The 27,831-nt window shown below is 36.3% G+C and overlaps 2 protein-coding genes across 2 annotated transcripts; one reads left to right on the plus strand and one right to left on the minus strand.

Moving 5' to 3' along the window:
* Positions 1–1,601: 1,601 nt before the first annotated feature.
* DNAJC10 (DnaJ heat shock protein family (Hsp40) member C10) lies at positions 1,602–25,435 on the minus strand. Its single transcript, XM_064660677.1, has 23 exons — positions 25,265–25,435; positions 24,630–24,989; positions 22,719–22,884; positions 20,904–20,954; positions 19,438–19,520; positions 19,121–19,252; positions 18,151–18,244; positions 17,862–17,939; positions 16,583–16,626; positions 16,072–16,209; positions 14,870–14,959; positions 14,095–14,205; positions 13,195–13,309; positions 11,333–11,460; positions 10,950–11,066; positions 10,058–10,159; positions 8,866–9,021; positions 7,846–7,979; positions 6,267–6,320; positions 5,730–5,877; positions 5,178–5,297; positions 4,086–4,202; positions 1,602–3,533 (listed from the first exon to the last, which is right to left on the minus strand). The coding sequence occupies exons 2-23, from the start codon at positions 24,828–24,830 to the stop codon at positions 3,522–3,524; spliced, it is 2,391 nt and encodes a 796-aa protein (XP_064516747.1). The 5' UTR covers positions 24,831–24,989; positions 25,265–25,435; the 3' UTR covers positions 1,602–3,521.
* On the plus strand, positions 24,832–27,341 carry LOC135417541 (basic proline-rich protein-like). Its single transcript, XM_064661863.1, has 3 exons — positions 24,832–24,890; positions 25,271–26,211; positions 27,320–27,341. Exons 1-3 carry the CDS (start codon positions 24,832–24,834, stop codon positions 27,331–27,333), a joined length of 1,014 nt encoding a protein of 337 aa, XP_064517933.1. The 3' UTR covers positions 27,334–27,341.
* Positions 27,342–27,831: the final 490 nt, after the last annotated feature.

Genomic DNA, 27,831 nt, shown 5'->3' on the forward strand with positions numbered 1-27,831 from the left:
CTTTATAAATTGAAAAAATACATTGAAATTCCACAACTAATTAAATGTGAAGCATGCCCATGAATGGAAAAAAATCAAATTTGCCAAGTTTGATCAAAACATGATCTTTCCAACTGCCGACCGTATAAAACCAGTATGTTGCTTGAAATTTTTGCTATATTCTCTCTATTTTTATACCTCTTAGCAGCAGTAGAAACTAAATGAGCTAAATGTCTTTTAGGAAATTTGTTGGTTTTAGGATAGAGCATGATAGCTAATCAATTCAGTAACACTTAAACAGCCATTCAAATCCTCCTTTTAATTAAAATAGGATACTAGAGATAAATTTAAAAGCCATTAGACTTCCGTATCTATTTTTCCACCTGTTGTACAGCATACATGTATTTTGTGTTTGGTTCTGTGTTGCCCTTTTTTTATGAGTGCCTAGTAACATTAGAAGGAAAAGGCAGCGATGAACCTCATGGTCTGCTGTTTGTCATCTGAGAATATGCCAAGGCTGCCAGTTTACTTCATACCTCAGCAAGTCCTAAGCAACAGGGGCCCTGGGAGAGTGTTCTTGCCCTGCTTTGACTCGATTGAGCCACTTTGTGTCATTCAGTCAAAACCCACAGGTCCTCACACTTGTCCATTCAGTTGAACAAGTTACACTAGAGTGGAGTGAGGAAAGGAGTGAAGAATAAGGGGTGATAAACACAATCTACAGGTAGCTACAGGGAGAAGCAAAGCAATCTTGGTTATACAGTGAGAGTAAAATTGCTATTCACCCTTGGGATTTGAGAGGGGGATTAAGGAATGGTGGAGCATTATTTAAAATTGGAGCATTCACTCACGTGCTGTTTCAGATTCATCTTCCACTTTGTTTATTGCTTGGATACATGAAGTTGAAGGTTTTTCTTTTAAAATATGGAATTAAATTTAAGTATCAGAACAGTTACTAACACAACTATAATTTGTTTTGAACTTTTTGGTTTTGGGGGTAGGGGAATATATGTTAAAATATTTGTTGACCAATACAGCTTGTCATTGCATTTAGAGAAGATTTGGATTATTCTGTGTGGTTTGGTGGGGTTTTATATTTGTTTTTTAATGTGTTTTTTTAGTTGGTTGGGTTTTTCTTTATTGTAATTTGATTTCTGAAGAATGAGGCAATACTGGCACCTCCATGATTCTACAGGAGAAAACTGAGGGACCTGGTTAATTCAAGATATTCTTATTCTGTAATAGTGCTGCTCCACTGGTCTTGAATAACCAGTTTAAACCCTTGATTAAAAAAAATCAGATCATGTAAATATATGGATTTGTCCTTAGAGAAGGCTGGAGATACAGCTATGTATAAAAGCTTTTATTTATTTATTTGTATGGCTAGGAATAAAGGCAAGATTTTATTACCCCCTCCATCTTCCCCCCAGGCTGCTTATTGAAAACACAGAAAGGGCAGCTGGCAAAAAAACCCCAAACATGAAAACTTGGAAAATCTTAGAAACTTACATCACCTACAGCTTTTTTCTGTTCTGAAGGTCATTTTCCCCCATACACATCCATTTGGGCTCTAGCTTAGAAATTTAAAACTCTGGATGCAAAGAGAATATCATGATGCAGAATTAAATCTTAAAAATTAATTTTATTGATATTTAAACTAAATCCTCTTACCCACAGTCTAAATGAATTTTGAAACCAGTTGCCAAGACAAAGTAAGTCAGGGTAGAGAATATTTTGATGTGGGCAGCAGTGTTGTCTTCTCGTAGTATTTACCTATATTGCTTTAGATGACTGACCGAGAAGGAAGTGATACAGTAACTTTTTATGAAGAACTGAAGTATGACTAAAGCCATAGCAAAACTAGAAAGTTCTGAAGTTACCAGCATCTTATGGAGGAGACTGTTCTACTAGTCTGTTCCAGTAAGCAGTAATAAGAGAGAAACTGAGTATAAACAGGCATAAAGAAGAAACTGTACAAATGTCTGCACTAGGTTATTTTTAGAAGGTTTTTAACAATAGAATCCTAGAGTATGTAACCATGACCTCATTCTCCAGCATTACAGTACAGCATGGGAACTGCAATTACAGACATGCAAAAACTGACCAAAACAGAATTTGTATTAAAATTGTAATTTTTGACTGTGATTGAGTTTGAAGTTTGATTCGGATGGGGGATGGTGTACTTCATTAAAAATAGATGCAATATGTTCTCTTCTTTCTCAGAATAATGTGCTGCAAACCCACAAATCAGTAGAGGCAACTCTGACCATTGGGGAAGAAACATTTCAATGTCCCAAAGTTATCTGAACCTCTTCCTTTCTTGCTGCCTTCTTTATGAAAAAAATTACTTGTAGATAACAATGTATTTACAAATTTGTAATACTCATACTAAGCTGACTAGTCATGCCAGATCTAAATATATCGAGAGCAGGGAGAGAAGTTCATCTGACAAGTTCTCAGCAGCATTTTATTGAACACATGAAACAGTTGTTTGCAGACATTTTGTCATCTTCTGTAATTTTTCTTGTCTATTGAGAAGCTATGAAAAATATTATTCTTTAGAGTGGGAATTCTATTAAAAACTAGGAGGAGATACTGCAATATACATTGTTCATTATTAAAGAAGGCACTTGCTATCCTGCTTGCCTAAAGGTTATATAAAAAACAAACAAACCACCTAAAACATATCTCCAGAGAAAGGGACAGTGGTAATGCCAAGAGGTTAACTATGTCCACAGAATACATTCATATTTAAATATCTAAAAAGACAATAATAAAAGTTATGACCTAATGACTTAACCAGATGCTTCAATGGCATAACTTAATCTTTGAAAGTCAATGAAACACAGAATTTGAATTACTTTATTTTTTTTTCTTACTTAAAAAAAGAAAAAACACAACCCCAAAAACAAACCAAACAACTGAAGAAGCTCTTCAAAGTTCTGTTCATCCAGGCAGCACCACCAGTGCTGCAGAGTAATCCACTCAAGGGCAAGAGCAATTTAATTCAATAAACATCCTGCTACCATTTCTTGATTTTATTTCTTAACAATTGACTAGACAATACTGCAACCCCAAAGCAGAATAATTATCAGGTACAATTGTTTGTCTTTCAAATAGACAATCCCTCATTATGTTTCTGCATTGCAGAGTGGTTTGAGTGCATATTCAGCCACAGGCTGAGTGCCACATTCAAAAAGCATTTGAAAAGAGACAGAAAAAAATATAAGGAACTAGTAAATGGGTAGGCAAAAGTAATAGAGTTCACATTGCTGGTCAACTCCGGTGTTTGGCCAGGAAGAAGGTAGCTGGTATATCAGAAGAGGGACATGCAGAAACATTGAATGCCTCCACCAAAACCAAAATGCTTTAATCTCCCCACAGTTTAACAGAATTCATACAGTCACATATGCCTGTGAACTCAAACTTGTTTTCATCTCTCCTGTCCTGTCAGGAAAGTAACCATCCTTATATTTTCCTTGTGATGTCTTCTATATTCACAGCTTCAGAATATCTTGAATCATGTCTAACTTCGGTACCACTTAGAGTTCATCCTAGTGACAAGAAAATAAACAGTGGAGTTTCTCTCAACGTACGAATAAAAATAATTTTCTCCTGTCATTTTAAACTTTTCTGTAGTACCAATTTTTCAACTGGACAAATGTTTCTTAAATAGAATTCAGGCTACTTAATAGCTGTGTGTTAATATCTTCTGAGTTAAAATGTCAACCCCAATCTTGCAATGATCAGCCTCTGTAATTTGGTGTCTGCTTACTAAATCTAGTCCAAGGATTACACTTGAAGATACAGTGCAGCTTAACCATCTATCTCTAATGCAGCTGTGCCACAGACATGTCCATGTCCCATAACGTCCTGCCACAACTGATGTTGCAACTGCAGTGTTCTCTGTTACATCTGTAGACATCAAGAACTGAGTTTGAATGAATAACAGTAACCAAAAACAAGACTGGAAGTAAAATGTACCTGGTACTATTTGAAGATACAGCATTTAATACTACAGATAAAGAACCAATACTAACATCATTTTAAGCAGTTATTCTTTACAGCAAGTCTTTTGCAAGAGGCCCCACAGTAAGTGTTCTTACCTTATTTCTAGATTTTTTTCTTTTTCCTTTATTTTGCATTGCTTCTAATTTTTCATTCAAAATGTCAGCAATACCTTTTGCATCTCTGCTGTCTATATATTCCCCAAGAACATTTTTCTTAAAAGAAAAAAAAAAAAACAGAGCATGGGTAATATACACCACAATTTTACACTGAATAGAAATCTGTGTACTTTCAGACAAAATTCAAGAGCAATGCAGGGCAGAATACAATGGCTTTGGTAGGCTGATTTATGATTCATGGATATATTTTTGTCTCTGTTTAAACAATGCTAATTGTCTTTACTGTAAGAACCACTCTTAGCTCCCAATTTTCAAAACTACACAAATTTTGTCTTGATCCTTAAAGGAACCTGAAATAGTTACAATTTGCTCACCTATTCAGCTAAGTACTCAAGGTAGAAAGCTATTACCAAGTCTGCCACTTTTTTGAGACCTATAAAGCCTCTACTCTTTATTACAGAAAATCTTATTGAATTTGGTGGGATTGTGTGAGGAGGGATTTCTAGAATTTCCCATAAAATATTCAGTGAAAAAACCCGTAAAGTATAATTAAGAGAATTACCTTAACTATCAGAAATCATCGAATACTGAAATCATTGAATACTTTCTCTTCAGCATTAATAAGTTTAAAAAGATGGCTATAATATTCTTGAAATTTAATATATTTTTAGCTTAAAATACATTATTTAAGTCAGAATTACTCTTTTAATATACTCAGATTTCTCCTTAACCAAAATTATATTTCTCCTTAGCCAAAATGAAGTTGTCCACATTTCATTTAGAGAGAGACTGCCTGCCTGCTTTTGGGTAGCTGGTGATAGAATTGGTAAAGGTTGAAAAACATTTTGTCGCCTAAGACCCCTGCAAAATCAAACCCTTGTCTGTTTAAGCCCACATCTGAGTTACTGTTTTACTAATTTGCAGTTAAGTATTACAAAACTGATTATTACTGTTTCTCCAAAATATATAAATAATGCACTTTAATATGTTACAGAAATATTCTCTTCAGTTTTAATGTGAAATGAAATACATCTACTAACAGTACCTGCTCAGCAACAGGTGACACTTTACCTTTGTTCCTTGGTAGGGGTAAAACTTAACAGTAGGATAGGCTCTGATATCAGCAGTTTGACAGGTCTGACCATATGCCTGACAGTCTACTTTCCCAGCTTTTACTTTTCCTTTAACGGCCTAAAAAGAAATGCTTATTAGAAACAAACTTCAAGTTTCCACCGGTGAGTGTAAGTAAATAACTAGAATAAGCCAGCAATAAAAGTAAACAACTAAACTGCAGCTAAAAGTAAACAAAAAAGCTGTTACTCAAATCTTTTAAATATTTCAGCATAGTTGCTTGCTTGCTTCCCAGACTGTTAACCTCGTATCAGGAGTCTCTATGTGTTCAGCAGAGCACTCCAGATCAGGGCAAAGCACAAAAGCACATCACAGCTCCAAAGGTCACCCCATCATAAGTTGAAATCTGTCTCAAGAGAGGGTCTGTGTGTCTGAGAAGGAGGCTCATTGCAGTGCTATAGTTTTTGGATGACTGCTGAGAAATAAAGTGCTGATAAATAACGTTTTAACCATTACAAGTATAACAATCTGCTAATACAGTTAAAAACCTACCCTTGCAAGGATCTCAAATTCAGGAGCAAAATTTTGGCAAGGTCCACACCAAGGAGCATAAAAATCAATGACCCAGTGATCTTTCCCATTCAGAACTTTTTCTGTGAAACTCTGAGGAGTGAGGTCTACAGACACTTGTGGTAAATATCTGTGGAAAGGAGGAATAACAGTCATAATACATTCAAAACTTTAAACAATATCCAAATTCCATTTAAAAAAAGATTTCAAAATTAAGAATATTAGTAGTCTGGAAACCCCTACTTCACACTTTGTACTATAAGAGAATCACCTTTTTAAAAGTGGTAGACAAAATAATAATATGGTCTTCAGGAAATGGGTGGACAGCAAGGAGTATGCTATTTCTGCACATTTTAAAAACGTAAGATAAAAGATGTAGGAACTTTAACATCTTAAATTAAGCAATACATATACCTAAGTGTTTCTAATTCTTGATTCACATAGTATTTAAATATGTATTTCTCCTAGCAAGCAAAGTATATAAGCAGCTCATGAACAAAGTTTAATGCAGAAACCTACCCCAATGCCCAGCCTCTCAGTGAATAGGAATCTCTGTGCCATCCATTGTAGCTACTGTATTAAAGAGAAAACAAAAATCCAGTTGCACAGTAGTTTGAATTATATTGGAAAAAAACCCAACCTCACTCTGAAGAGTGAGGATAAACAAATAAATAATGTAAATGCATATGTTTTAGGATATATTTCTACCTTGCTTTGAAATCTGAATGAATGAAAGTCTTGTAAATACAATTCAAAGCTACAGAATTAAGGACTAGATGATCAAGAGAAGAAAGAGAAGAAAATTCTATGTCAAGGAAGCACATAACCTTTGATATCTAGAAGTATTTGGGATTAATGATCCTTGGTAATACTCCAGATTAAACTGCAAGCTCTAAGAAACATGAGAACTAAATCAGAATATTGTAATATTTTCATGTTATGTTCATTCATTACAATAAAACAATTATATACGTATATACATTTCCCTTAATTTAACATTAGAAAAGCCAGACAAACTAGTTACTTGGACAAGGATTTAGTATTTGGACTTTCCAGGCATTGCTTAGTTTTGAAATTTCAGTCTCAGGTTAGAAAAAAAAGATAAGTTCAGGATTCATATCCACTGATATCATTGATATCAGTGAAAGATATCATATCCACTGCTATGATCCACAACTTCTTAGCAAAGTATTTGTCAACAGTTACCTGCTCAAAATTTGATTTGATAGTTTTTGGTGATCTCTGTTTCAAGACACAAATTTCCCTATCTTTCCAGAAAACAGCTGGCTCATGATTAGAAATTTGGCACTTAACAGTCATATTCACCAACATAATTGTTTTAAACAAGAAAAAAAGTTTTTCTTTCAAGAGAAATTTTTTCTAGAAGAACTAAATAAAAGCAAGCAGTGCAATGCTGAAAGCTACTAAGTCTGCTATTGCATACTATGATGAAGAGGCATTACAATTTACTATCTGCCAGCATTTAATAGAAGTTCCAATCTGTGAAATAATGAAGCAACACATCTGCTCTTTCAGATGGTTATCTGTCTTTAAAATATGTATGTGCTTCCTGAAATCCCTGGATCTTCAAACTGTACTGTGAAATGGAGGGACAGGCTGTTTGTTTGTGGACAGATTTTATTTCCGTTAGAATTTTTTTTGTTAATTAATAATATTTCCACACTAATGACACAGATGAATGGATGACTACATGCAATGGACAATTTTTGCAACGGTGCTAACAGATTGTTGACAGGGAGGATGAGCAGACAGCTACATCACTCTGTTCTCTAAAGATAAAGCTGCAATCAATTATGCCTAGTGGTATTTTTATATTATATGATTTAAATCGTCTACTTTAACAGGCAAATTAGGCAATTAATAAAGAACATGAAATATAAATTAAGATTCCGGTGTCACTTCAAATTACTGAAATGGCAAAATAAAATGACAGTAGTTTGAAGTAACAAAACCAATGGCATCCAGTACAGTAATATCATAACAGCCTATTTTAATAGTTGTGATGATTTTAATACACAACAGTATTTGTCTTGTTCCACATCATGAAATGTTTCCCAAATGGAAGCAATGTACTTACTAATATTGATGAGCTGTGTTTGATTTTTGAGGAAAGAGTCTTATTTCAGGATATCCCCGAACACTTTCTTGGTGACAGAAAGAATAATATTTTTGACAATCCACACTGCCTACACTGATTAATCCATTTAACATCTGAAAAACAAAGAAGAAAACCTACAATCAAATATGTTAATCAATACTACCACAATTTCAGTAATTCTTCAGAATTTCAGTCTTAATCACTTGTTTCCAAAGCTCTATTTTTTTTCCAAAAAGTTTCTAGTTCAAATTCCTGGAAACACCTCCGGGAATGGTTGTCAGTATAGTAATATTACTTCTTCAAATGAGAGAACACTGTAATGACCTTGCAAAAGAAAAACACCCGCCCCAGTCCCAAAAATTCCATATTTGAAGTACACGTAATTCAGCTAACTGATAATCAGCTTTGAAGTGTATGGGATTTAACATTCATTTATTTTCAGGGAAGAAAACAAGATCTCAGAAAAAAAAATCTTCCTAAGATAGGAAGTAATTAAATTGGACACGACTGAATTCCTTTAATCTGAAATTCAAGTCAGAGGTTTCACCAAGGTCTCAGTGCTTCCTTCAACAAGCACTTCCTCAGTGCTTCCTTCCTCGTGATCATAAAGAACACTGAGAACAAAGTGGCAAATTATTTCCACCAATTCTTACCTAATTTATTATAAGTCTTTCTGTCGTATTTTGTTTTAAAAAAATGCAGATCTGTTGCCTATATAAAGCACTAAGCACCAAGTAAAGCTAGTTACTCTATAAATTTTCTTAGATATTGGAAAATACACTTGTAACCAACAGGAAAAACTGGATTATAGTATCTATGTATTGAATCTTTTAAAAAACCAAATAAAAACGTTGTATTTGAAACAATATAAAACTGTTTTGTCTGCAATATAAATCTCTAGATTTTCTCAGCTGACAGTTCTTAAGAAACCAGTTGCATCATCTCAGTAGTTCCCCAGAAGAGGGAACAAAAGCAGAAAAATATCTGAATGTCATTTACCCTGGCCATTTTTTTCCATTCTGGCATTAAAGCCTGACAAGGTCCACACCACGGAGCGTAGAAGTCCACCATCCAGATCTCCTCTCGTTTTCTTCTCTGAACTAATTCAACAAATGTCTCTGGTGTTAGGGAGACAACCGATGGATTCCTAAGATCCTAAATAAAGACAGCTTATGGACATACGCTGTGCAACAATAAGTTATTCCATATCTAGGCCCACCATGTACAAACAGACTGCACCAAATTCTGAGAATGTTCTGTGAAATTTGCTTGCTACTGTGTTAGGGAAGTCTCCACACCACTGAAAAGCATGGAAGCATTGAAAGTCATCCCTTCAGCCTACAAATCATATGCCTGATTTGTTAAGAAAAGCTATCAAAAAATACATCCAGGCTCCAAAAGGGAGGTTTTCTGCCTTTTCTCAATAAAAGGAGGTAAAAGGGAAGAAATTCAGTTTACGTGGCAAGAACAGGCATTATGAAACTTAGCCATGCTATTTAGGCTGGAATGCAGAATACCTAGGGCACACCATGGGCCTCTGAATATCAACTGTAAAAGACTAATCTCCACCTGTTTCTGCATGTGTTTCTTGCACCTGCTTTTTCTATCTGGGGAGAACAGTCTCTTCAAAGAGTGGAAAATAGCCCGTGGATATAGCAGTGAAGAGAACCTGAGTGCTGGAGCAAAGCTGGGTGCCACAACTCCAACAGCAACAATGACCAGTACCAGTGATTTGCAGTTCTGTGGGTTAAGAAAGTTCAAGGACAGCTAAGAAATGTGTAGAGCAGCAAGCAAACTGACAAAAATGTGAACCTTATCCTATGTCAAGGTGTGTATGTGAAGCATTTTCACCTTAAAAATATGAAGTGCTGTAATATTACTTCCCCTACCCTCCCTGTGAGATGGAAATCATTACTCTTACTTTGCAGATTGGAAGAGGTCTTAATTTATTTGCTAATGATCTCAAAGAAATTACTTGACAGAGTAGGGGAATGAGTCCATTAGGTGTCAAGTCCCTGACTGACAGTTGCTGGGTCACTTTTCTTGCCTGAGGTTTTTTCACCCTTTATCTTCCTAGTCTAAGTAATCAAAAAAAAAAAAAAAAAAGAAATCTTAGAATCTTCCAACTAAAGAACATATTTTTTTGGATGAGCTGCGTACAGGACTGCAACAAGCATTATAATTCACATACCTCTATAAACTCCAAGATCTGCTCAGCAGAGTGATGTCCTTCATATTCGTGAACATCAGACTGGTTGAACACAACCGTTGTTGGATAAGCTCGAATGTTATGCTAACAAAACACACAATAAGAAATTGCACAGAATGATTAGCTTTCTGGTACTCACCTCTAACTGGCATTGCTATTGGTGGCTCATCCATTCAGCTCATCTATTCTGTTTGTACAGTGCAACTGCTCAGACTTACACGCAGGTGGGAATCTGACACCATTAAAATCAGTACAGAGAAGATGCCAGTTGTATTCAGAGATGGCATAGTGTGTTCTCAATTTAAAAACCAGCCAGTAATTCTTTTGCTGTGCTCCACAAATACAAGAATTAATCCATGGGCCCTCTAAGCCTTAAGTTTAAAGCTATTCCCAGTCCTCAGGTGGAAATGTTTGTACTGTATGAATAATTATTTTTTACTATTGAACACAGACACCTCCATGATTTGAATTCTGATTTAGATGTGTGTGAACACATCTAAATAAAACTTGAAAAAGCTTGTCCTTTTTTGCTCATTTTCCATGTGTTTTAAGACATTAAAAAAAACTCCACAGGAATTACTAAATTCTAACACTTCTAGAGTCTTCCAGTAACACTATGAAATCAGAACAAAATGTGACCTGTATTTTGTGTTAATATATTTTCTGTAGTGGTTACATAGTTTGCTCCTTTGAAAAGGATTATGATACGAGTGCCTGTTCAGTTTACTACCCTTTAAAAAGTGACATTAAAGGACAAGCATTGTCCTTCATAAGTCCTTGATAAGGACTGCTCTTATCCCTCTACCCCCAGCTAGAAGAAAATAATATTCTTTAAAAGGATTATATTTCTTTACTTTTAGTTCCTGCAGCTTACCATATTGCAAAGCCCTTCATGGACAGTACAGTCTAGTGTTCCAAATTTAAGCTGACCATAAAGATGTTTTGATGCTTTTCTCAGCTCTGGTAACAAAGCTCGACAAGGAGGACACCACTAGAAAACAAAATGCAAGTAAGTTCAATTGCTTTCCCTGCAGCTGGCTCTCAGGAGAATGTTTAAGATTAATAATACGCTGCTTTGACAACAGACTCCACTAAATACAAAGCTCAGTCTAGGAACTAGTGCTGCCAAGGAATGAGGAATTAGAATACTGTCTCATGATCCTCAAGGAGTATCCTTCTAAGATACTCCTTAGTACCTCTTTACATAGTTACAGAACAGATTTTAGAAGAAGAAAAATGTAGATATTAAATATTTACCGGTGCAAAGAAATCCACAAGCCATGGTTCCTTATCTTTTTCAGGAAAATTCTGAGGTCCCAGAGTGATGACATGGGAGTTCACACTTTCTTTGGCAAATGCAACAATGTCATATAAGATCTTCTTTCCTTCAAAGAACAATGTAGAAGAAAATTTTATTTTTTCCTATGAGAAATATCATTAGAAAACTCTGTGAAAGCAACAGGAGTCTTTCAGTTCCCTTGTCTGATCTTTAAGCATGGCTTGCTTAAATAAATTTAACAGGTACTGACTTGCTTTTTCTCAGGAAGATAAGGTTAAACTGTCCAAACCTACACAGGCAAGACATACTGTAGGTGATAGTTGATATTTGGCTAAATATTAAACTGGATAGTTACCCAATATTAGCCAAATAAATGTTTTATCCAAGACAAAGCATGTCTTGGATAAAACAAAATGACTGAATTTTGTGGCTGTGTTACTGTCTTACTATCGCTGGAATTAAAAATTACTATTCTAGATACACTTGACTTGGCAAAGGGATTGACACAGTAAAAACTTCAAGCAAAATAAGTAATATTGATAAATCACAGTTTTTTATGTGTAACTGAAGTTCCTGCTCACACAGCTCCAATGGGCAACGATCAAGTATCTTCATACCCTTTGCATACATAGTTGTCAGCAGGAATGAGAGTTTGTCTTGAAAGAACTTCAGGATGATCAAATCTTAAGTCACTGCACAATGACTTTATAAGACTTATTACTCATAATAAGTAATTTTAAACTGTTGAAGCCCTTCAACATAGCTTATAAGAAAGCTTGATCCTTTTGAGTATTACTTTGTCACAAACACTAGAGTGAGATGATTATTGGTAAATGTTCTACATACCATCTATTTTGTAAACAGTAAACAAAACCATTCAGAAAAAAAGTGTGTACTATAGTCCAATGCACTTCTCTTACACTGTAATCTATACCATTATAGAAATGCTGTATGGATACGACCCTTTCTTGGCTTCCCTGCAGGAGTGGAAATTGCAAAAAGTATATAAGGCTTTTCCTGGCAGCAATCATTAGATGTATGGAATCATCTCTTGCCCTTAGGTAAATCTAATATCTTCTAAGTAGTAAAAAACTTTTTTTCCTTTCTTGTTCATTACAGTATTGAGGTTCTGACTTAATTCTACCAAGCTGTTTCTGATACTTCAGAGGCTGAAAAATGAGAACTTCATCTTATGTAACTGCCTTGTGCCACATTCTGGATGAATTACTGCAAACTACAGTTCTGCTTCTGGCTCCCTTCTTCTTCAGCCAGCATTTTTGAATCCTTTCAGCATTAAACAGTAACATAGTCCCAACTTTTCCTGAAAGGAAACTGCTGTGTTGAAAATGAAAGTAAGTGGTAGAAGTCTCAGTTTTCTTTTGGACAGAAGTTAACAAAGCACAGAATTAGTTCTACTGCAGCGATACATGAAAACAAATCCAAGTTTCTGAAGTTGGCTGCACTGTGTAACTAGCATGTTAAGCCTCTATGAAGGGTGTGCCTTACAGCATTCTTTGGCTATCCTACCCAAAGCAGGAGCTGTCTTGATCAGCTTCTGAGATTTCATTTGTAGGTAATTATGTAAATGATGTTGAAACAGACATCATAATAAGGACTAAATACATCTCTTGGCATCTGATAACTGCTTACCCAGGAAAAATAGAAAAAAGAAAACCAAAGGAAATTGTAAGTTTGTGCAAGGCTACATTACAGTCAGAGGAAAACCAGCAAATATTAAAGCTACAAAACTGTTCTTTGGGAAAAAGAATGCAGTTTGCCAAAGATATTGTCATCTCAAAGGGATTACGTAATGATTTAAAATTGCGAAAGTTTCCCCTACCATGATGAATTTCATAATCTCCAGTTCCTTTTCCTTTGAAGACTGCTAAACAAGGCTGATAGACATACAGTTTGTTGCAGATGGTTGGTGAAGAAAGGCAGTCAAACTTGCCAACCTGTTTAACAGACAGTGCCATTTTAATTAAAGTAGCCTAATTTATATACATTAACATATCTTGAAAGGCAGTAAGAGTTAGGAAAAAAGGTAAAAATATGGAAAAGTAGTAGCCTTTTTATAAACAACAGAGGTCTAAAGACAAACTAGGATGTTCAAGGAAAACTACCAGCACAACTATGTTAGGTTGCTTGCTAATTTTTAATTTAAAGGCCACAATGGGGGAATAAAAACTTAACTCCCTTTACCCCCCCCAAATAAAATAGCAAGGAAGCAGAAAGACATCTAAAATAAATGTGACATTAGAATTCTTCTATTCAAAGCAACAATTTTTTAAAATACATATCTTCTAGAATACTACAAGCCGTAGTCCTTTAGTATGAAGTTTGAATTTGGTTTCTTTTTAAGAAAATGTTCAACATGATCACAGGTTTTTCTGAATAATTAAAAAATATACATACATACATACATACATACATACATAAATTTGATGTTGAAGTGTTAACTTGGAATTGTTAATTGAACGGGGTCTGCAGCAACATTTCCCATTAGAGAGCAGATTTAAAAGACAATCTTTCCTAATTACTTTTAAATATTCAAGCTGCATGGGAAACTTAATTGCCTGCTTTAAATAAAAAACTTTTTTACAGAGCTACCATATTATACTGCATCTCTTTCACTACCAGAGGTGGCAGGTGGTAGCAACTGCTAATAACAGTAAAAACCATACTTTCTTGTTCTCAGGATGTAAATGGAATTTAACATTAAACGAGTGAGCAGTCTTACCTGAATATGTTCATCTTTAAGTAAAAATTTAAGTTTCTTAAATTCCTGTACATTTGATTCACCCTCCCCAAACTGGAAGAAAATCAGCCACCGGTGATGAGCCAGACGGTCCTTTAAACCAAGGGAAAAAAACAAACAAGAAAAACACAAGACAAAAAAATTTAATCCCAATTATACCAACCTGTAAAATTCTTCTGTGTTTTATAAAGGCAAATGCCCAGTTATTCATCTAATCTCCGTGTGACCTCCTAAATAAATTCTTTCGTGTACTCCTTCCACTAAACTTCCTTTTACTGCATCACAATCAGGAAAGAGGAAAAAATCTAAGAACAAGCTGGCTACAAGCTACCCTCTATACTTTTTGTTTTCATGTGCATTTCCTATTGTAAAGTATTCTGCTAACAAAAGACATTTAAAACAAAATTCTCTACAATGTAGTTAATTTAAAAAATAACCAGAAAGTTACAGTTGCAGAGTGAGTTGCAATAGCAATTTCTGTGGTTTTTATTTTCCTATGAAATTTTCCCCCCTTACTTTCATTGTCTTGCTAAACAACAAAAATAAATGTAGACAAACAATGTTAAATAATTTTGGGTACAGAGAAAAAGAAGTAATTTTCAGTTAAATACTAGGTTCTTGTGTCAATAGGTTTTGAACACTGTAAAAAATAATAATAAAATATATAAGCGATATATATATATGCTATATTTTTACACTAATATATAATTTTATACTATTTATACAATGAAATCTTAACATACTTTTAAAAAATTACCTCTAATGATGCTGCAGAAATAATTTCAAAGTCTGGTAGATGCTGCATTACCTCCTGATATATTTCTCTGGCATCCAAGGAGTTAAGGAACTAGGACAGAAAGTTAACTGTCTTTATTACAAGGAATTGCAAGCATCAACCTGATTGTTGATGATCAGTACTAAAAGTGTCAGGGAAATTATTCTGATTTTTTCCTTTCCATCAACTGGAGCATGCAGTTAATAATATGCTATTTGACCAATTTCTTTTCCATACAAATAACTTCACAAACATCACTCTCATAATACCACTTTTTAGCTCATTTGCCTACAATATTAAACTCAAAAAATTGTATTTTGTCAAGAAAAGGACTAAAAGTCTGAAATTCAAATTTCATGCCAAACCCAACAGTGAAGTTTATAAAATTTCCAGTCTAGTTTTACAGCTTTCCTTAACTGCAATGTACAGGTATTTAAGTTTCTGTAATTTCTAAAATTTCGGAAGTAATATGAATCAGTAAGTCAGAGTTGGTAAGTTACAAGGTTCAAAGTAGGTAGGTTACAATTTCCTCCTTTGAAAGAAATAGATAACAGTAGTGACAACAAAGGAACAACCATGCCTCAAACAGAAATGTCTCCCATCAATTAAGAACGTTAAAACTACCATACAAATGTAGGAGGAGGTTGTAATATTAAAATAGAGCTGAGCAGTAAAATCTGTACTGACAGACACTGTAGGAGTACTTTTATCACACATGTCAGATAACAAATTTTTGCTAATATTCAATCTAAACTGGCAGAACTTGAAGCCATTTCCTCTTGTCCTATGACTTTTTACTTGGCAGAAGCTATCCTTTTTACCAGGATAGCTGGGTAACAGCTTTAGAAATAGCTCTTGGGCCTGACACACAGCACACCCTACTCCTGGATTCCCACAGCTGCTCAGGGAGGCTCCTGAGGAGGTGGCTTGGCAGAGCTACAGGCTGCTGCTACTGCAGTGTACTCCTGTGCCCTCTCCCAGCACACCAGCAAACTGGAGACCACCTCCAGGATCACTGCCTGAGAAGACAGGAGGGATATAAACTCACAGCAGAGCAAACAAGCTTAGAAGAAATAAGAAAAAAATATCTTTTCAGTTGTATATAATCAGTGTGAAAATGATTTAGACATTCCTTTAACATGGTTATCACTTTATCTAAATATAGAATGAAAAACAGTTCATACCAAAACACCTCCTTTCTCTTTGTTATTTATGGTGGCTCCAGGTGGAAAGTATGCAGTAGTACTAGATGAGACATCTAAATTATCACAAAGCTCACCCTGGGTGCCACAGTCCATCCAGCCTACATTAACAAGACCTTCCTGTAATTAAGAAAAAAACAACACAAACCAAAAACAAAAGTGCAAAACCAAAGCAAACTATTTTTTAATTTCAGATTCAGAAATGCTCTTGAAAATCCCAACACAGGCAATTATATACAACATTTAGAAAATGGAAGAAAACCACACTGTAATTCATTAGTTATACTCATTCATATTTTATAAAATTCTTAAAAAAGTTTAATGTTATTTCAATAGCCACTAAGTCAAAGTATTTTACTTTTCGAAAAGTTAATGGGTGAAATCTTGGTTCCACTACACTCAGTGAGAGTTTTAGCTACAATTTGACACTTTCACTTCTGTTATTTTGTTTTAAATATAACAGGTAATGCTTTCAAAGTGAAACACTGCTTACCAACATGCCAGCTAGCTTAAGGCGTGTTTGGTAACTCAAGCAATCTGTAAAATAAAAACGATTTATTTACAAACATAAAACTTTGCCTTATTAATGTAATAAACCTACTCCTGCTTAGAATTACCCCTTTCCTCCCTCCAAATGTGACCATTTGTAAAGGCATGCTTCCTAGCTGTTCATCCAGTATTTCAGTGACTTGGAGTTGTAACACCTAGTAATGAGCACTTAATGACTGTCTACGCTAAATTAAAAAAAAACATGAATAATGTTCTCTTGCTTCAACATAGAAGTCTCATTTTAAAAATGTTACTATTTTATTTGCTATATTGAGACTGACCTTTAAAATTTGTTAATCAGTGTTTAAAAAAAATAAATCCAAGAGGTATCTACACACTGTCTTGGAATGATATTTCAATAGAAATATCCATTTTCTGTGATACAAATAATCGCCCACTATAATAAATACATCACGTGCTTTAATTACCCATTCAGACTTTCAACAGTTACCTTTGGATGCAGATTTTTTTTTGAAATAAGAAGATGCATCTCCTTAACTGAACCACGGCTGAAAAATTATTAACAAGAAGGCTGCAACTTGAAATCAAGCTATTTACAAATGTAAATCCAAGACTGCAGCTCTAGTTATTCAGTTCACAGAACAAAGGTCTCTTCATAAGGCTGAGAAATCTTTGTTTGTGAAAGGTGTAGTGCATTTACTTAGCACTACCAGCTAACCAAGGAAATGTTCTCATATACTTTATACTGATCCCAAAAAAGCCAGTGACAAACGGCTACAAAAAATAATGTGAATCTAAATTCTGCCATGAAACCAGTGGTAAGAGCCAGTTACTATGTCCAAACCTAAGTGAAATTATTCAGCTAAATTTTGAATACTGGTGGTTTAAAGGGGAGATACATCCTTTCTTCTACTCAGCTACCATGACAAGCTGGCATGTACCTATGCAATATCTGTCACTTGAGCTTCAGCTGGAAACTGAAGGTAGAAGTTTTTACTACCACTTCCCTTCCTGATGGGTTACACTTGAGTGCTCCTTTAATGACTCAAGGGACATTACAGAAGCACAGTAGCATAATTTTTCTATTAATGTCCCTTTTGTCAAAGTGCCTCTAAAACGGAGCTTAAATGACCCACAGTCCAAACACTGTGATCACCTAAGATGTTTTACCTTTTTTTTTGGAAGCAAAAGGTATTATGCCACTGTCAAAAAAAGTACTTCTTTTTCTGTCACCTTATTTGAAAAGTATTTAATATACCTACCCCCACGTTCAGCACAGAAGGTGATCAGCCAACCAATGCCAGAAGCAAATGAAGTTTCGATAGCATTAACAAAATTTCCTAAGAGTGAAACAATTTGCATGAGTTTGTGACTAGTTAAATGTGACTAGGAAACAAGGTTTATATTAGCAAATTACATAAACTGTTTTTAAACTCAAAAATAAGATTTAGCAACAGTTAAAAGATTCAGTCGTATACAAAAATTCTGCCATATTTGGAACTGTAAAATAATTTCAAGAACAGCCCCCCAAGGAAAATCCATGAACATTACCTGCCCATAACTCAGTGACTGTGCTTGTAACATACTGGATGGCAAAGTTCTTTAAGCTCTCTTTTGACCTGTCTCCATAATATTTCACTGGTTGCTATAGAAGACAAAGAGTACAGCTTAGAAAATTAAGAAAAAAAGAAAATAAAAAAAAAAAATTCCCAAACCTACTGTGTTTTTATAACTGTATTTATGCAACTGCAGGACCACTCCTGCCCATCCCCTCTAACCTCTAACTGTTCTCTCCCTCCCATATTGCAATGTTTGGAATTTAACCTTAATTTGAATTTTGTAATGTGATTTCTTTCCAAATGCAGCCACATAAGGATAATTTAGCCTTAGAAACACCAACTCCCAATGACTGTATTTCTTTTTAAATAAAACTTGCTTGCATCACTCCACTTAGCGTTTAACCTCTCAAAACTTCTCGTTGTCAAAATGTACCCATCTATTCAAGTGCAATTTGTACACCAGCCCAGCACCACTACTTAACAAGCAGCTGTAAAGAGCAACATAGATAATGCAGGTAGCATGGAGGAAACCTCAGGGAAGGACTTTCCAAGTTTCTTTAGGCATATGGTCATATTCTTTAGACTCAAAACCACAGACTATGCTTCGTATTTGAAAAGTCCATTACAACACTATAAGAGAAACTGTTCAAGGAGACTTGTTGCTTTGCTATAGCACTGCTGCTCACACTAGCTTCCTGAATCAGAAGTGAGATGTTTCACACAAAAATGACTCAGAAAAACCATTCTAAAACTACACTATCACTTATTTTATTATATATATATTATATAAATTATATATATGAATAAGTATATATTTTAAAGTTCACTTTAAAAGTTAAATTTATTAGAGGGAGTGACATATTGAAAGGAAGATCTTTATATAAATCTCTATGACTGAACGAGTATTAAAGAAATACTGTTCCAGATTTCATTCTAAAAACACTTGAAATTTTATCACTCACCATTCCAGTTTTGAAAACATACAGACTGGGGTAACTGTTAATCCCTTTAATTCGACAAAGCATTCTGTTATCTCCACAGTTGACAGCTCCAATGCGTATTACTCCATCCATCTCCTTAGCAAATTCTCTCCACTGAAAAAAAAAAGTAAAAATAGAGGCTATTTTCCTATCAAGATATAATGAAAAATGAGCACATGTTTTACTTCTGGCATTCTGAACTGTTGTCTTTGGTTTCAGATTCAGTGTAAATATCCACTTCATTAAGTTTTATGCTACTAAAAACAATGAATTTTCAGAGTTAATTTACTTGTACATACCGTAGGTGCTAAATCATGGCAGTGGGAGCATCGAGGAGAATAAAAATTCACAAACCATAGTTCTCCTGAGTTAACAGCAGCATCTAGATGGAGAGAAGAAAATTATAGGTAAGTCATGCACATCCACAATATAGTTATATCTAGACTGTACATTTTTACTATATTGTATTCCCCAAAAGCTGTACTAAGTATTTAAATGTCAGGCACAGTAACAGTAACACAGATGAGATAAAGATCGTATCTCACTTGCACATACTGTTGTAGGCAGGTGCACAAAAGTCACATTTAAGAAGCTATCAGCACCCTGACTTTCAGCATCTGTTCTATTAATTAAGAAAAAAAGTACTCTCCACAGATAAATCTAGATGAAATGTGTGATAGTTCAAGTCTGGTTACAAAATACAAGTTCTAGAAGATTTTTACCCACTGAAACTTTCCATTTCCTTATATCACTTTATGTATTTAGTGGGTTCCACCTGGCAATCTTTCTATGTAGAATTCGTGTCTAATACGCAAAAATCCAATTTAAAAATCCAAGTTAATATGATTACTAGAAAAGTCAAGGGAAACATAATTAAATACTCTTTCTTATGAAAGAAAACAACAGCAACAAAATATATACCCAGAGCAGTTATCAGCTTGAATTACATAGCTTTCAACCTTTCCAATTTTGGACATAATTTTTATAGTGGATTTTCTAATTTGTATTTGCCTATATTAAAATAACCTCACAAAAAAGACAACGAAGCAATGTACAGGCTCTGCAAATTAACCAAAGCAAAACCAGGTTCCCAGGAAGTAGCATCATGAGGGTCTGCTAACAGAAGAATTTACAAAACTAGTTCGACATGTAGATCCAGTCTGTACAAAGGAAACTGTATTCAAAATGCAGATGAAAAATCACATAAAAATCTAAGATTTTTTCTCTCTAGTCTCTCTTATTTATAAACAACTTAGCTTTAATTTTAAAAGAAAAAAAAAGGACGATATTCTCACTGAAAGTGTTATCTTTCCACACTTTGTTTTACTTAGCTGTGTTTTTTGTATTTGGTATCCCCTTCTGGTTTTGAACCTCTTGTGCAGCCTCTTGTGCAAGGCACAAGTGACTGGATTTCGCAGAAAAAAATGATAGAAAAGTTCTATCAAGTGCATTTTTATACAAAAGAAATAGCAATGGTAAATTAGGAGAAACAAAATTTTAATTAAAATTATGTCCTTTTACAGATCTCACAAAGTATCTTTCAAATTTAATCTAAATTGTTTATCAATACTGATCTAGTTGCCAACTAGCATTATCAGGAAGCACTGAGGGAGTTTTTTTTTTGTTTTCTCACGTGAAGATGATTTTCTGACAGGTTTTTGTATGGATATGTAATAGAAGCCTACAGATACACAGCTCAACATATAAAAATTGTTACTCTGGATTGCCATGTTGTCAAGCAGACAGCCATTTATTTAAAACTTACCAAATTCTCCTCTATCCAATGTTATAACTTCAGGATCATCATCATAAATACCTGTTAAAAAAACCCAACAACTGCTTTTTATTTTTCCATCTCTAAAATAAAGAAACAAATTGTCATCTTATTCACAAGACAGAAAACAGACGACACTAGATTTAAGTTGAAATACTAAGCTGACAAAGATAGTTTTTACAAAAATGCTATATTTGTTTAGTAATACGTAGCCTTAGTTTAACCTCTTGCTAACTCCTGCACTCTCATGCTACAAAAGCAACTATCAGAACAGAACAGAACAGAACAGAACAGTTCTTTTGGTATTTTAGCAGACCAACCACTGAGCAAGCAGAAAATTATAACTACTGCTCTTACGGCAAGAGTATCAGAAATAACATCAACCAGCTGTCAGATTAAAATTCAAGGAGCTTCAGCTCTCATTGGGAGGTTTATGCAATGTCCAGAAGCCTTCACATTTTCTCTCAGCCTCTGGTTATTTAAACGTTTAGATCACAAAGGTGTTTCAGCCACAAGCTTTTCCTCTGACAGAATGTATAAATGCAGTGGAATGAAGTGGACAAAATAAAAGCAAGGAAGGCAAAGCTAACCAGTCCCACCTAGGGCATCACTACAAAACACTACTACTTCAACTACACAAGAAAGGCAGCACAAAGTTACCAAAAATACTATTACGCCATATTATATTATGCTACTATGGGGACAGATCTTTTACAGTACCTAACATGGTGAGATGTCATTTCACCTGAGGTATACAAGGATTAAATAGAAATAAATAATGAGAGAAATTAATTTCTACAAGTGACAAGGTACTTTTTACTATCCATTTATATCTCCTGTAATATAATACATATACTCACCCATATATATATATATATAAAGTATATATATAAATCTATATTTTAATATATACACAGACATATAAAATATAAAAATAGGTGCTCTCCAAAAGACTGGTTAATAGACATTTAAGTATATTGTTTTTTAATCAAGCAGTGCAACTTAAAGCAGATAAAATTTCTTAAATCTGTTTATCTGAAGAACTTTCAGGATAACTTCCATATTTTTTTGTGATAGCTGCAACATTGGTTTATTCAATTTTCACAGACATGAATTTCTTAGAGATTGGGACATACTAAATCGAACTATACCAGAAAAAATTATTGCCAAGGTGGAGTTTCCTTTCAGCTCTTTATTTGATCTCAATCAAACCATGTTCCTCAGCTTCCTGTTTTAGCTTACTTGTGTTACAGAAGCTCTGAGAACTGTTTATTGCAGCCTTTCCCTATGACTACCTAAAATTTTTTGAGACAAACATTAAATAACTTGTCTCAAGATCATTTTAGGTATGATTCTGGTTTGTTTTTTTTTTTTTCATTTTCTGCTACCTCTTTACTGATCTCTAATTGTGTAACTTCATATAAAATAGGCTGGACAGTGCAAAAATCTCCTCTCAAAGTCCACTTGAAGAAAATTTTATCTAAACAAAAAAGGTCCTTCTGCATTAAAAAGAATCCTGATGAAATTTAAGTGGAAAAAAATCTTTGCAATTTAAAAAAAATAAATGAGAAGTTAGATAACCTATAAAAAGGTAAGCAGCAGGAACAAAAGGCTAGGTAAATAGATTATTACATTTTTGAGTAGCCATTAACAGGGTAAATAAAATATTGGGTCAGCAGAGAGAAAATGACAGCTACAGAACAGACAGAAATCTGGAGAGGATACATCAGAAACACATAACAAGATCTGATATTACATTCACTGGTGACTGTTTTAAGCAAACCACAAACATACATCATAACTTACCAAAATCATAGCGATAAAAGTGCCAGCTTTCATAACGACCTCCTTGCTGCTGATCTTCAAGACCCTTCTCTCCATATTTATCATACTTCTTCCGTAGATCTTCATCTTTAAGTACTTCATATGCTCTATTTATTTTCAAAAAATTTTCATGTGCATTTGGATCATTCTATGTAAAGAAAACTATAATTAGTAATTAATTAATAAACCGTGTAACGCTGAGAAAATAAACTTTGGGAATCCGACTTATATCCCTACTAATGATGTCAGTTGTGATAGAAGCAGACACTGCACAGCGATCTCCAAATAAACTACAGTAAAGTTTTCTTTTCCTGAAGACAGATGTGTTCTCGCCTTATTTTTTCATCCTCACTAAACTACCAACTGAAATACAAAGTGAACTGGAAGGAGGCTGTAACATTCTCCAGTGATCCCTCTTCTTTCAACTCTCTCTCTACAATGGAAGAAAAAAGTACTCAAGAATGAAGACTTACCATTTGCTCTATAATCTTTCCCACTCCCCCAGAATCCCCACTCATCCAGTTCAAAATCTCTGCTATAAAGACAGATTCATCCCTTCTGGTCTTACAGTGTAGACAGATGCCCCCTTTTTTTATTTAAAAAACGTTCTAGCTCTAGTTGCTTTGGAATTAGAATGGTGAAAAATCTGCAGACATATTCTGAACCCAAGTTTGGGTTCTGTGCCAGTGCAGTGTAACAGTGGTGTGCAAAATCCGCCACTCTCCCACTCTTTCAACTTCTGCTTACATGTTTCATTCACAAGACACTTTTCTTTAAGATACATGGGAAATTAATTACCATTATGGAATTTGTCTAATAGCTTCATCTTCTATATATCATCTTTAATGTTGAAAATAACCTGTTGAAAAATCTTTAGGAGTATCTGCATACTTGGAAACTACAGAATCTGACCCAAAATGTCATTATTTTGAAGGTATCAAGGTAAGGAAAACAAAATTTGCAGTTAATAGGTCCAAGTTGGCATTTCTAACTTTGTTGACATTTGCCTTTCTCTTCAAGCTCTGCTAGAGGCTCCAACATAGACTATGAAGGCAGGCCCTGAGCTTATATGGAATACTGCTGTCTTTTAGGGCTCCATGCAGGTACAGTTGTACATATAAAGATCTAAACCCTCATATTCCTGTGAATTTCTGCTTATTTCAAGTCATTTTGAGGAAAAGGTGATGTTGTTTAGGTTTAAAAGTGATTTCTTTACATTTCAGAAATATGGTAGCACAGACTGAGCCATTTGAAGTCCTCTCTCTCTAGTCTACAGCTCTTTATAACCTCCATCATTATGCCTTGTCAGTCCCAAAATTTCTGTTTTGTCCTATCTGATACTTGGAGACTGATGTCTCAGAACAGGCTGTTGTTATTTGCTATTTAGATGAGACTGGATGGTAGGGAAACAGTAAGTTTCCCTAAGCTAAATGGAAAGAGAAACTCATCATTACCAACAAGTAATACAGTACACACATAAGTTTTCCTCTATTTACAAAAATAGAATTGAGAATTAAAGAATCTTGACTCTCTTTACTACAGCAGTTTAATACAGCCCAAATTCAACACAACCGTGAATGACAAGTCTATCCCTTTTTGTAAATTTTCTCTGCAGAAAATCTGAGTTGAACAGTGTTATCAAGAGGTTACATTACTTCACAATAACAGAGAAACCTTTTAGATAACAGCCTTTTTTGTTTAAACATTAAGATCACAGAATAAATCACAGGATATTCTGAGTTGGAAGGGACCCACAAGGATCACTGAGTCCAATTCTTAAGTGAATGGCCCATACAGAGATCAAACCCACAACCTTGGCGTTATTAGCACCAGGCTCTAACCAACTGAGCTCCACTAACTCTACAACTTTGACTCGATAAAGATGTAACTTACCTGATTTTTATCAGGGTGCAACTTTAATGCCAGCTTTTTGAATGCTTGTCGTATTTCTCTACTACTTGCTTCTTTGGACACTCCAAGTAAACTATAGTAGTCCTGATCAGTGCACACAAGAACTATTACACATACTAAAACCAGCAATAAAGATCTTTTGAAATATCTAATATAATCTCCTTTGGATGCTAAGAACTCCATTATGAAGCCTTTGGAAATTTTACACGTTCTGATTCGAGCAGGCTTTGGGAAGAGGCTCCAGTAAATCTGCCAATGTTCAGAGATACAGGTGTATTTACAGCAGAGCTCTTCAAAATGCTGGTTGCTCTACTTCATGTCATAACTTGCAAAAGTTACAACCTATAAGAAGAGGAAAGAAAAAATAATCAAATAATACTTATTCAATAAATACAGGTCAGTAACGAGCCTCACTACCAGCTTGTGCAGACTGCACGTGAATATTGTTTGTTGACGGCTAATTACCTTCCTTCTGAGGACCACACAAGTGACAAACCATCTCTTCATTGTGAATGAGGTAATCACGCAAAGCTTCACTCAATTACAATAATTGCCACTCACCTGTATCACATTAAAAAAGGAGGGTTTAGCAGGGCTCACTTTTCCTTCCAACTCACCTTCAGTAGCGTGGAGGGGCATTTCTTCCGCAGGGGCCGGGTGGCTCTGAGCCCGCCGAGGGGCGGGGGCTGCTCGCCAAGGAGACAGCGGACGCCCCTCCGGAGAAAGCCGGGCGGGCGCCGGAGGTCGGAGCACTCGCGAGGGGACCCGCCGACGCCGGAGGTACCGGGGCCGGGGGCGGCCGGGCCGTGCGGGAGGGAGGCACCGGGGCCGGGGCGGGAGGGAGGCACCGGAGCCGGGTCGAGGCTGCCGCCGCGCTCTGACCCCCCGCGGGCGCGGTGCGATGCCGGGCCAGCCCTGGGGAGCGATGCGGCGCCGACGGGGCTGCGGGAGCCGGCGGTGGGAGCGGGCCGGGCGCGGAGCAGGATGGGATGGCAGCGCGGTCCCCCCGGCGCCGGCGGAAGGGCGGCGGGATCCGGCTCCGGGCCGGAGGCGGGCGGGGCGGCTCCGGGGGTGACGTGGCCGCCGCGCCCGCTTCGGGCCGGGGGCCCGGCCCCTCCCGGCCGCTCCCTGCGGGGCGCCCCGGGCCTGAGCCCGCCCCCGGCCCGCCCCTGCTACAGCCACGCCGCCCTCGGCGGCCGTGTCCGCTGTAGGCACAGCGTCCCCGGGGACCAGCCGCCGGTGGAGGGGGCCGGGAACAGAGAGGTGCCGGTGGTGGAGTTGAGGAGAGCCCGCCCCAGGCTCTCGTCCAGTCCGTGCCCTGAGCCCAGACACCCGAAGGCGCCTCACGAGTCCCTACAGCGAAGGGGCCCGTGTCCCCACGGGATTCCCCGCAGCTCCAGGAGCTGCCTCGGCTCCGGCAGGGCCGGGGTGGGGAGAGGCTCCCTCGGGCGGGCCAGGGCCTGGTGGTCTCCTCTGCAGGCCCACTTGCCTTGCCCGGCACAGGTCCACAGAGGCAGAAATGTCCGCAAACAAACAGGCCTAAGGCACTGCCAGAGACTTCGCGGTGAGGGCAGAGGGCGGCGGACCAAGGACACGCAAAGAGTAATTGGGGATGCTGGATCCCTGCTGGAAGGCACTGTGTGCTTGGCCTCTCTGGGATCAGGCTGACAGCCCAGTCCAGACGAGGGTTTTGAAGGGACTGAGCAGTGATTGGAGGTTGGAGAGGACTTCTTTTACAAGTTCAGATAGGGTTGAGAGCTATTAAGCTCTCAATAACCAGTTGTTGCTGTTTGTGGAGGCAAAACGTACATGATTTTATAACCAGGGCCCGGAAAGCAGGTTCTCAAATACATATACATTGTAAGAAGTCTTTGCAAGAATTTTTTGTTTCGAAGATAATTCTGGATTATATTGCAATTATTATAATCCAGAATTTCTTGCAGTTTGCCCCTCCGTCCACTTCCTTTGTTTGAAATTATGTCAAAAAGTCTTATGGTTCACTCTCTGAACTTGCTCTCATTTCCGTAGGTGAAACCTATCATGAGTTCTAATTGCTTCTGCTTCAGACGGTGTTAAACTGACCTAGAAGTACATAAGGTTCATTGTTGGAAGGGAATTGATTCCTTTCGTATTTGCTTCTTGGTCTCGGCTACCTGAATAAACATTTCCATTGTGAAATATTTGGGGGGAAAAAACCTATTTAGTCAACAAACACAAAACTGTATTCAAGTATAGTGTACCAGAGAAATTAGTTTATAATTGTCATGTTATTACAAACTTACAGAAACCAAAAAATCTGTCGAACTAATGGTGAAAAACTGAAACAGATTTACTTCCTAATGATTATGTGACAAAGTAGGTTAGTGGATGGTAGCTTTGTTTCTAGTCTTCAATTTTCAGAATTTAAATGAGACTGCATATAGAAGGACTGACTTTTTGTTGCAACATTTGTTTCTCTATGTGCATATTCAGTGACTTGGAGTCTTTCAGATGGGGTGGAGATATTGTCTTGCAAGTGTTAAAAGTTCATTTAGCGCACGATGATACATAAAGTCTCTCAGGGGTATTAAGAAAAGAATGCATGCTAAAACATATGAAATATGTCAGTCTGAAATTAGTTTAGTGTAACTAACTGCCAAATGTGTCTTCCTTTTTTCCTATGCTTCACTTAGAGGAATATAAATAACTGGTAGGTAAGTGAAATCCGTTCTCTCTCTGAACTGGCAGTGAACTATATATCGTGAAACGGGTAAAAGCTCTCCTGTTTAGCTAGAGGAATACAAGAATAGGCATTTCACTCATGATTAAAACTTTAATAGTAAGTTTAAATTAATTTAACTTAATGTTATATTTTTGAAAACAGTGCATGCCTGAAAATGTTCACTCAAATATTTGCTTTAATTCCTAGTGGTAGTGAATTCCATGAGTCATTCTGCTGTTCTTTTTGTCAGTGGCTTTGAATGCCTAATTAAAGGAGGTGGTGAGCAGATACTTTTGTATAGTCTTAAGGATTCTGATCATTTTAGCAGCTACCTATCTTAGTTTTATCATATTACTGCAATTTTTTTCAAGTTGATATTCTGATAATAATCAATAAAATGTTCAATAAAATGCTTCAGGTTTTTTTTTGTTTCTTTGTTGTTGTGGGGTTTTATTGGCAACTACTGTTTTTTCTCAAATTACA

Source organism: Pseudopipra pipra, chromosome 7 (assembly GCF_036250125.1).
Source record: "Pseudopipra pipra isolate bDixPip1 chromosome 7, bDixPip1.hap1, whole genome shotgun sequence".
NCBI classification, from domain to species: domain Eukaryota; kingdom Metazoa; phylum Chordata; class Aves; order Passeriformes; family Pipridae; genus Pseudopipra; species Pseudopipra pipra.